Below are 10,824 nucleotides of genomic sequence, written 5' to 3' on the forward strand. Positions count from 1 at the left end.
GAGGATGGGTTCTCTGCTTGTAAGCGCATACGCGTGCCTGGTATTTATGGATGGGGTGCTGTTTGTACAGGCACTAAGCCCTTTCTTACTTGCCACTTTTTCAACATTTTGCTAGAAATAAACAGTGTTAAAAATCATCACAACTTTTTGCTATGTATAATATTTTTTTTAATTACTAATTGTAAATATAAAGAGTATTTATACGTAAATATTAAACGTAAATGTTAAATATCAATGGAAATGTAAATGTTAAAATTTTTTAAATGTCACTGTTAAAAAATGTTAAATGTAAATATAAATGTTACATTTAAATGTTAAATGTAAATAAATATAAATGTTACATTTAAATGTTAAATGTAAATATAAATTGGCATGTTGTGTTTGAATTTCAATCTGCTCCATAATGCAGGGCGAAAACCTGCCGAAACCGCACGTTCTATCGCCTCTAAAGGAGCGGAAGTCACCATTAAGTCCTCCATCATCAGCAGCCACTTAGCACACTTTCATCATTACCGCCTATTTCCATGCAAACAAGGTAATCTGCATATGTTAACATTTATATTTAACATTTTCATTTAACATTTATAATTATTTTTTTTTTATATGTAACTAAAAATATTATTTATATTTACAAATAGTAATTTTAAAATATACATGTAAAAAGCTTGCAGGCAAGGAAACTCACTCATACAAATATAAGTACAGAAGCTAGTGTAGTTAGAGTACAGAATAGTCTTCCTGTTAGTGTAGTGCGAGCTAAAACCCTGGGTTCCTTTAAATCAGAGCTAGATAAGATTTTAACAACTCTGAGCTATTAGTCGAGTTCTCCCCAAATGAGCCTGATGGGGCAAATGGCCTCCTCTCGTTTGTAAATTTCTTATGGTCTTACGACTCACACTACCCTCCAGTGGTGGGAGATACACAATGACATCTCAACCTACACAGACACAAACTCTGCTGCATGGCTGTTGCTAGAGCCCTTTTACTGGGGCATGTACCCCGGTATTTATGTGTTGTGCTCCTGTAAAATCTCACATTCAAATCATATAAGTAAGGGGGGTGGGAGGCCTGTGCCTGTGCCCCAGTACAGCTTTATGTCTCAAACTAGAGCTAGGCGGTATGACCAAAAAATTCATATCACGGTAAGTTATATTGTTTCACGGTATACAATGATATTTTTTTAATTATGACTGGGCGTTTGCCACATTTTACAGGACACAATTTTATGTTTTTGCATTGTTCCCACATTATATTATTATTAGCCATAGCGCCTGCTACCTTAATGATAACATACAGCTAACGTGTTTGTTGGCTAACTGCTTATAGATAAATGGTTAATGTTAAGGTGTGCGCTGGCCAAGTTAACATTTTTGATAAATGTTTAATAGTTCAGTGTTGCTGGAACACGAGCTTTACTGACCTGGCGAAATTTCTCATAAAGACCGGGATGTCGGTCTTTAAGATGCTTCGCCAAGTTTGATGTGCTACTTTGTCGCTACACCTTTGTAGCACTGTTTGCATAGAGGCTTATCGACATCCTTAGCCTTTCCATGCTCATCTGCAAAATACCTCCAAACGGCACTTTTGTTTTTGTGTGTTAACCAGCGAAAAAGCATTCAGCAGCTATTAAGAGGGGAGGGGCTTGCATGCACCGTAGTGGTGCTGTGTGAAGTGTGCCGAATGAGGCGAAAACCACACTGTTGGTATCAATAATGGTGAAAAGGAGTATCTAATCAAATACTAATTTTTAATATCGATTAGTATCTGAGAATCGATTTTTTTGACAACCCCAGTATCTCATTATTTTCAACATTTTTAGTGGTACAGCAGTGAAAAAGATCCCCCCTTAAACAGTTTCCAGCTGCGCCACTTTCTGAACGTTGTGTATGCTATTTTAACCAGTATTGCAGTACAAGAAAAATTCATATCATAAAAATAAAAATACGGTTTTCAGTATGAACCGGTACCGCCCAACAATATCTCAAACTGCCCCTGCTCTACAGTACGATGTGTATGAACATTTAAAAGGTAATACTTTGGTATTTAAAAGTTAAACTTCTGATTGCAGACTGGTTTATCTTAAAATAAACCAGAACAGCAGACACTTGCTTGTTCATCTGGCACCATCTGCTGGAACATACTTAATACTACAGCACCACATTTGACATGACTAAGAGAACTTATTGTTTTAACTACGGAAATATCTTAAGATTCTCTACAAAGACATTATAAGAGAAACTTGAAAAATGACAGCAAATTATTTTTCAAAACTTTAATTGCATGTGTGTAAAATGACACGATTGGCCAGTTTCTCCTGGAATGTAACACTGGGACACAGAGCTCTGACTAATAATAATGCTAATACTACAGTGAGGCAGTTTCCACCTGGTCCTCACTGATAAACTAAACGCTCTACTGAGAAAGTCCCTCTGAATCCAATGTGTGGAACTACAGATTAAATAGTGGAACACAGACTGCCAGCAGACAGGGACAGAGATTCCATCTTAATGACACCAGGTTCTTACAGTGTGCTGCCTTTAAGTTTGTAAAGATCGACAGTACAATTTAACCATCAACATGGCACAGGTCAGGTGGCCAGGGTGGGATCAAGTTATAAGTGTAAACTTTGGTAATTCTGGGGCTTCTAGCTTGTTATTATAATAGTCCGATTTTTTTCACCTCAACAGGTACTGCGATTAGCTGTTCATAAGATCATTTGGAGAGCCAGCAGATTCAGGCAGAGGTTGCTGGTCTGGATCAGGAGACACTAAATCCAGGAATGCCAAAGCTCCTGCTGGGCACAGGAATGTCTTCATGAAGGTACTTCATGGAGCCCTGTTCGGAGAAGTCGGCCACTGTGTGGCCATTGCCCCGCAGCACCCACTTGGTAGTGAGGAGCCCATCCAAGCCCACGGGCCCCCGGGCGTGAATCCGAGCTGTGCTGATGCCCACCTCGGCACCTGGAGGAGACAAGCCCATACTGCACCACGGAGCAACCCTGACTCTAACAAATAGTAGTGGAGTAACAGTAGTAAATCCTGAGCTTTGACTACTGGCAGGAGTAAACCTTAATGCTGGTGGCGGGGACAATGAAAAGGTGGTCCTACCCAGACCAAAGCGGTATCCATCGGAGAAGCGGGAGCTGGCATTCCAGAAGACACAGGCACTGTCCAGCTGCTGCAAGAAGCGTTCAGCAGTCTCCTCTGGGCAGAGGGAAGGGGCGGTTGTTATGGTGTGTGGAAAGGAGGGCTAGAGGAAGCCGGCTCATCCCAAGGCACTGACACTCACCGTTGTCTGTGACTATGACGTCGGTGTGTGAGCTGCCATATTTGTGGATGTGCTCCACGGCATCCTGCATGCTGTCTACTACCTCCATGCAGCACTCCAGGTCACCATACTCTGTGCGCAAGGACTTGACCTCCGAGGGGCTGAAGGTCAGGTAGGAAGCGAATCGAGGCCCAGCATGGATCTTCACCTGAAACATGGGTGGGATGCAGGGAACAGCGAGCCTCTCGGAACCTTACAGTTAAACGCTCCTCTGCATTTGTACAATCATTTACCTTCTCCACCCTCAGCATGTCAATAATCTGGTCAAAGAGTGGTGTCCTCAGCAGATCCCTGTGCACCAGCAGCGTCTCCATGGCATTGCATGCCGCAGGGTAGTCGCATTTGGAGTCTCTGACTAGATCACAAGCCGTCAACCTCAGAGCGCTGAGTATGAGCAGGCAAGTGTGTGTGTGTGTGTATATGTCACAGGAGGGCGAACGTCACCCACTGATGCTGATGGCCTTGTCGATGCTGGCCTCCGCATCCACATAGACGTGGCAGATGCCCTCACTGTGGCCCAGCACGGGGATGCCTTTGGCTGCTCGCTGGATATCCCGCACCAGCTGGGAGGAGCCTCGTGGGATGATCAGGTCGATCATCTTATCCAGGCGGCACAGGTCCTCCACTTCCTCACGCGTACTTACCTGTGACAGGCAACACAGATGACACAGGAATGCCAGAGTGACCATGTGACCTCCACCCAAACTTCACCCCTGCCTCTTACCAGCTGCACCGCGTCCCGGACCCCATGGATGGAGAGCGCCTCCTGGGTTAGCTGGTGCAGGATGAAGTTGGTGTTGGCTGCCTCCCTCCCTCCCTTGAGGAGCAGGGCGTTGCCACTGGCGATGGCAAGAGCAGATACCTGCATTCAGAATGTTGGTGGTATGTGGAGAGAGGACACATCAATGACCTGCCAACCCATCAGACCAAGCAAGAGTTGGCGTCGGCATGTGAATGCAGGACACATCAACAGCCCATCGACTCATCAGACCCACCTGCGGCAGACAGTCAGGTCGTGACTCGAAGATGACGAGCAGCACTCCGATGGGCACTGTGATCTGCTCTAACTCCAGACCACTGGCTACGCGTGTGCGCCGCACCACGCGACCCACGCTGCCCTGCGATGCTACGGCGATCTGTCGCAGCCCAATGGCCAGACTGTTCAGCTTCGCCGGCGAGAGGCTAAGCCGCTTCAGCAGGGGCAGTGAGAGCCGGCCTGGGGGAAACAGAACCTTCCTCAAACACAAACACCTAGGAGACACGCTCACATGCAAGGGCTTGGGGGGTTGTCACCTGAACTCACTGCCAGATCAATGTCCTTCTTATTGGCAGTGAGAATCTCGTCCTTCTTCTCGATCAGCAGGTCAGCCAGGTGGCAGATGATCTCTCCCCTCTGCAATCACCAGCTCCATTAGAGCCATGGAACGTTCCAGATAAATGTGTGCCTGGGGCTTCATTTATGAAACATTCTTAAGCACAAATCTGATCATACAGTCAAATCTAAGCCAAAGATCAGTTTATAAAAACAGTCTTTGATATGGGAAAAGTATTTATACTAACATGAAGTTCAGACTTGACATACACACTTTTCCTTGTGGCAGTGTTGGGGTACTGCAGGTAGTTAGAAATCTAAGAGCGCCAGCATGATCATCTGTTGCTTAATTGATTCCGCATAATTTAAAATAATCATCATTGTTATAATAAAATATGACTGTAGTAGTAGATGCTGTTTTACTGCTAGATTGAACACACTTAAGACTACATGTGATTATTAATTTATTTACTTTATTGTGCAAATTAAGTAATTACATTAAAGCAACATTGGCGAAGCTAATTGTGGAAAACAATACAAACACATACGTTGGTTTTCCAAAACCTTATTAGCGTAACTAACATATCCTTCAAGGAAATTTATTTAAAATGCATGGGGTTAGACAATAAAACTGAAACACTTGATTTTAGACCACAATAATTTACTAGCATGGTAGAGGGCCTCCTTCTGCAACAAATACAGCATCAATTTGTCTTGGGAATGACAGATACAGTGGTCAAAAAGATTTTGAGCCATTCCTCTTGCAAAACAGTGGCCAGGTCACTATGTGATGCTGGTGGAGGAAAATGCTTCCTGACTTGCTGCTAATCCACCCCAAAGTGGCTCAGTAACATTCAGATCTGGTGACTGTGCAGGCCATAGGAAATATTCAACCTTACTTTCATGTTCATCAAACCACTCTGCCACCAGTCTTGCTGTGTGTATTGGTGCATTATCGTCCTTATACAAGGCACTACCTTCAGGGTACAATATTTGAGCCACTGGGTGAATATGGTCCTCCAGAATGGTTTGGTAGTCCTTAGCAGTGGTGCACCCATCTAGAACTAATGGGCTTAAGGAATGCCATGATATTGTAGCCCAAACTATCACTTATCCAACCCTGTGATGCACTCTGGGTATGCAACAGTGTGGGAGGTAAGCCTCTGGATGATGACAAATGGCGGGTAACCAGGTACTGTTTGCGAAGAGCTACGTCATTAAAGCTTTGCGGCCAGATGGTCTTGATTTTACAGAGTACATATGTCACAAAATCCAGTACCAAGTTGATGTCAAAATTCTGAAAATATTACAGTGCCTGTCTTTCTACAGTACAGCAGGTACTGGGGATGCAATTCATTCAGACATGACAGGAGCAGCATGCACCTACAAGTGTTATCATTCCCCTCTGAAGGGATATACCTGAAATAAAATGCTTATTACTCTTGAACCACTTGTACTACATAAACATGGGCTGGTTCAAATCCTCACAGCCACATCATGTTAACATCGCAAACTGATTTCTAGTGTTACTTATACAGCTAAAAAAATATTTATACTGTAAAGTTTTAATTACTGAGCTACATAACATTTGTTTTTAAGATTGTTGCGATTAGTGTTGCGATCTGTCGCCTTTTATTTTCTCATAGCCCATCTTAAAAACTGTAAATAAACGTGTTAAATAAATGCCTGATCCATTTTTAAGATTTTTTTATTCGCCTTTCCATTTCTGGCATAATATCCTACTTGTAGAAAATAATGCCAAGCACATGCAAGGCACTGCCTTAGCAATTAATTTTTTTATAATATTATTAGTTCTTTCATTTTACTTATTATATCTATTTATTCTTTACATATTTTTTCCATATCTCAGCCAGTTATTGCAATTGTAGTACTGTGCCATAAAGAAGTTGATTATTTGTAATTTAAGCACAGCATTGTTCTAAATACTTGAAGGCTACATGCCACTGCTGTTTTTGTAATGTTGAAATGTTTTTGATAAAGGGGTGTATGCTGAAGTATGTGGGATTTATTGTTTTAATTTGATTCATGATATTGAATTGGGTACTACAATATCCAGTGGCACTGGCATTGACTGCTGAATTTCTAGTATTGTGACATCCCTTGTAGTAATACGACTGGAAAGGCCCCCAAACAGCATCCCTGCAGGCATCTGCATCTCTGCCAACAGGACCTCTATTTCAGCCTTGCTAACAGTCTTCTTTTTGCAGCTCGCTATTATTCAGCAGATGATAACGGCTTTGATTTGAGCTCATTTATATGCTAATGGTATTATTTTCCAAAGTGGTGATCTAAAACCATTCAGCTACTCACGATTTTTGCGATTTATAGATTGCACATCTAGGAGAGTGGTGTACTCAAGTTTTTCTTGTATGTGCATTCATTTTCTCTGAATCATGTTTTTCAGAAATTATCCCAGATGAAATGTAGGATGGTTCCTATGCAACTTTTTTATAAACGAGTTCCTAGGCACATGAGGAATGAAGCTTACCTGTTCTGGGAGGAGGGCCGCCAGGACTCTGCACCCCTGGCGCGCCATGTCAGTCTGCTGCTCCACAGTGGGGCCTGGAAGGTATCAGCATGTTCTGAACAACTACTAAACTTTACTGAATGCCCTGAAACAGTACACCTCCAGGTGTCACCCATGAAGAAGGATCTCCAGGCCTGACAGCTACTTACCTGCCGGCTTCACCTCTGAGAAGAAGGTCCCGACCTTCTTCCCTTCCACGATGTCAGTGATGACGTGCCCCGTGACCTTGGGGTGTGTCCCATTGGCAATAACTACCGCGGTGCCTCCCTGCAGTGCCCACAGGGCGGCCTTCACCTGCAACCCCCAATAAGATGGACACATGACCGTGTAACTATTTGGTGAATATGGTCACAACACTAATTTTCCCAGTGATGCACCATACAGCCACCTATTGCGTGACATGTGTGACAGTCGTGACAAACACCAGTGCCGGTCAGACTACCCAGTCAGACTGCCTGCCTTCCATGCCTCCCCATCCCCCCCCCCACCGCTGACCATAACATTCATGTCTCCCGCCTCCCTGACCTTGGCTTCCATGCCCCCACTCCCCACTCTTGACTTGGTTCCATAGGTGATAGACTGCTGATCTCCAGGGTAGAAAATATCAATGAGCTTGGCATCATCTGTTCCTGGGGGGCTGTCGTATAAACCTGGCCGATAGAGGAGGTGACCATTAGACAATGGCTGCCCTCATTAAAAAGCAGCAGCTATTACCTATTATACTGCTGGCTCTAGTGTCACTCCTCACTGTAATTGGCGAATCCAGCAGCCCCATTACCTTCCACATCAGACAGTGCGATGAGGAGGTCGGCCTTCATCTCCACGGCCAGCCGAGCCGCCAGGCTGTCGTTGTCCTTAATGCTGATCACCTGAAACACCAAGTGCATCACACATCATGAAATGGACCTCAGCTCCCAGCATGCATCAGGCTGCTCCCAGCCATCCTAGCATGCCCCAAGAAGTACGCACATTGACGCCCTGCAGGTCGCTGTTGGGCACTGGGGGGGGCACCACGGCGTCGTTGGTGTTGATGATGGGCACAATGTTCATCCTTAGCAGCTCGTGCAAAGTGCTGTTCAGGTTTCGCCGCTTCTGCTCGTCATGGAAGTCCAGGTTGGTTACCAGGATCTGCCAAAAACAGCCAGGTCAGGCAAAGCAGAGCCTGAAGAGCGGGCTGTCTGTAATAGGACACCGTACCTGGGCTGTGCAGATGCTGTACTGGGTAAACATGGCCTCGTACAGGGCCATCAGGCCACTCTGGCCTGCAGCCGCACACGCCCGTGCCTCCAGAACTGGAACTGACTGGAAAGGAAGCATGTGGTCAACCTGTTGGACAAAATAGACACCAAGGCCACAGGGAGCCCACCACCTTCTGTTCTCACTGGCTCAGTCTGCGTTCTCACCATGTCTTTGAGCTGATTCTGACCCGAATGCAGGGCCTGCCGGACGCTCTGAGACAGCAGGATCTCGTGCCTGAGCCTCTGCTTTCCGAAGGCCACAGCGCCACTGGTTACAATGAGCATCTCCCTGCCTTGGTTCTGCAGCATGGCCACCTTATAGAGTGAACGAAACAAACATCAACACAGAGCCCCAAGATTCATTTCCAGGTAGCACAAAGCAATGAGAAGATTTATGGAGACCAACACATTAATGGAGGGGCTGATTCAACTTGCACCAGATCACGAGGAAACAGTAGGGTGTCACCTGCTCGACAATGGACGCCAACCTCCCCAGAGCCAGGCCGCACTCATCTCCACGTGTGACCACAGCGCTGCCAAGCTTCACCACAATGCGCTTGGCATGCTTCAGCTCGCTGCGGTGGGGCAGAGAGCGCCCCTGCGGGCGTGGGAGAGGAACTGAGATGAGGAGAAACAGATTGGCATGTGATTACTGCACACTTGACTCCAAACTCCGAGCTACGCTCCAGCTTGACGCGGCATGTGACCATCACTGTGCTCAGGATCCGTACAGATCCACAAACCCAACAGAGGCAATCCTATGGTGTAAGTTTCTGCTCAATACAGATATAACAAACACACGGTCTCTGTGAAAAATGACCTTTTTTAACAGTAAGTGTGGAAAGAGAGAGGAGGCTTGTTTTGCTTCCACCATGGGACTCAAACTTGGCTTGTGACACTGCTCTGGTGATCTATAATTTAGGAGTCAGTTTTACGGTTAGGACTCACATTTGGCTTGTGAAACGGCTCTGCAGATCCATGGGCAGACATCTGTCCGTGATCTCCGTGTCAGGCCCCTCAAGGGGGAACACATGAATAGTCGCTGAAGCATGGTTAGTGGCTTCTCTCACCTGAAGGACAAACACAGCGGAAAACTTAATCAATGACCACTGTTTCCCCACTGAAATGTCCCACTAATCAAGACAGCACAGGAACCACGATATGCCAACTTCATGACGGAAACGTGGCTGCTCATGTAGAAACCAGGAAATTAATATAATTAGGTTACTCCAAGAGTTACGAGTAAATTAACAGAGCCGCCTGCGCAATCTGGACACGTTGTTTGCTATGTGTTTCAAATGAGAAAATATAAGTATCACACAAACACTTCGATGGCTTGTAAATATGTTAGAAAATCTCCATAGCCGCTAAAACAACCGTACATGCTGTGGGAATATATACGTACTAAAAACAGCAAAAGAGCCAGGTGGGGAATCAATGCACACAGGTACACTCACCGGCAAAGCTGACAGAGTTGCCTTGGTTCTACGTGTCCGTCTCCGCTTCACGTCTTTTCGCTGCCGGCTGCTACGGTCATTCCTCAACGCCAGTTACACCAAAACACGGAGCATTACGTCCCCTCACTCCTACGCTTATTCTTCAACGATAGATGCGCCGAAATACGCGCGATACGTCGACTCACTGCTACGCAATCCATAGCGCTACAAACGCTGAAACACCGCGAGCTCCCGCTCATGCGCGCACTTCGACTTCTCCGCCTATTCTGCAACATAATTTACGAAGAAAAACGGAGATCTCTCGCTCTTGCGTGTATACGTCGTAAATTATAGATTTGTTTAAATTACATGTCCGTCGAGCTGCGTTACGCAGAAAAATAAAATGTTATTTCCGTAGTTGACACTAGGTGTCAACGTTATATAAATTTTGTAATTGTACAAACGTAAAAATCTATGGGTTCAAAATCTATGGGAAGAACTGAAAGAAACTAGTGTCCCTGCTTACCATCCCTTCTGCCTTAAATCCGACAAGTTACCCCGATAAGCCGGTAACCCTGCTTCGTAGTACAGGCCACTGGACTTGGTCACCTCCTCTGTCGGCCAGCCTGGATATTGACTGAAGTATTCTGTTCGAGTCCACCTTAGTTGAGTCCGAGTCAAAATTATATATTTTAAATAACGAGCCTGAGTCAAGAGTCCAACAGAAGAGCAAGTCTGAGATGAGACCATTACTGGTGCTGAGCAGCTGAATCCGAATCTATCCGTTCAATCAAATAAATAATTATTTTCAATTAAGAAATGAATAATTTGCCATACACAAAGGTAACGCTAGCAGAAACACCTACACTGCCTCCTGCAGTAATTATTAATTTAATTGTAACATGACTGTATCCTGCTGAACACATTTAAAATTGGTTCAGCAACCAAAAAATCCATAAAACA

At 45.0% G+C, this 10,824-nt stretch overlaps 1 protein-coding gene across 1 annotated transcript; it reads right to left on the minus strand.

Annotated features, from left to right (window-relative positions):
• Nucleotides 1–2,257: 2,257 nt before the first annotated feature.
• LOC111860130 (aldehyde dehydrogenase 18 family, member A1) lies at nt 2,258–10,029 on the minus strand. The gene is made up of 18 exons (XM_023843512.2): nt 9,883–10,029; nt 9,374–9,495; nt 8,892–9,043; nt 8,591–8,740; nt 8,385–8,489; nt 8,157–8,315; nt 7,966–8,056; nt 7,713–7,837; nt 7,337–7,481; nt 7,149–7,222; nt 4,621–4,720; nt 4,323–4,543; nt 4,052–4,189; nt 3,776–3,971; nt 3,561–3,682; nt 3,289–3,475; nt 3,108–3,203; nt 2,258–2,960 (listed from the first exon to the last, which is right to left on the minus strand). The coding sequence occupies exons 2-18, from the start codon at nt 9,474–9,476 to the stop codon at nt 2,758–2,760; spliced, it is 2,367 nt and encodes a 788-aa protein (XP_023699280.1). The 5' UTR covers nt 9,477–9,495; nt 9,883–10,029; the 3' UTR covers nt 2,258–2,757.
• Nucleotides 10,030–10,824: the final 795 nt, after the last annotated feature.

Source organism: Paramormyrops kingsleyae, chromosome 3 (genome assembly GCF_048594095.1).
Source record: "Paramormyrops kingsleyae isolate MSU_618 chromosome 3, PKINGS_0.4, whole genome shotgun sequence".
Taxonomy (NCBI): Eukaryota; Metazoa; Chordata; class Actinopteri; order Osteoglossiformes; family Mormyridae; genus Paramormyrops; species Paramormyrops kingsleyae.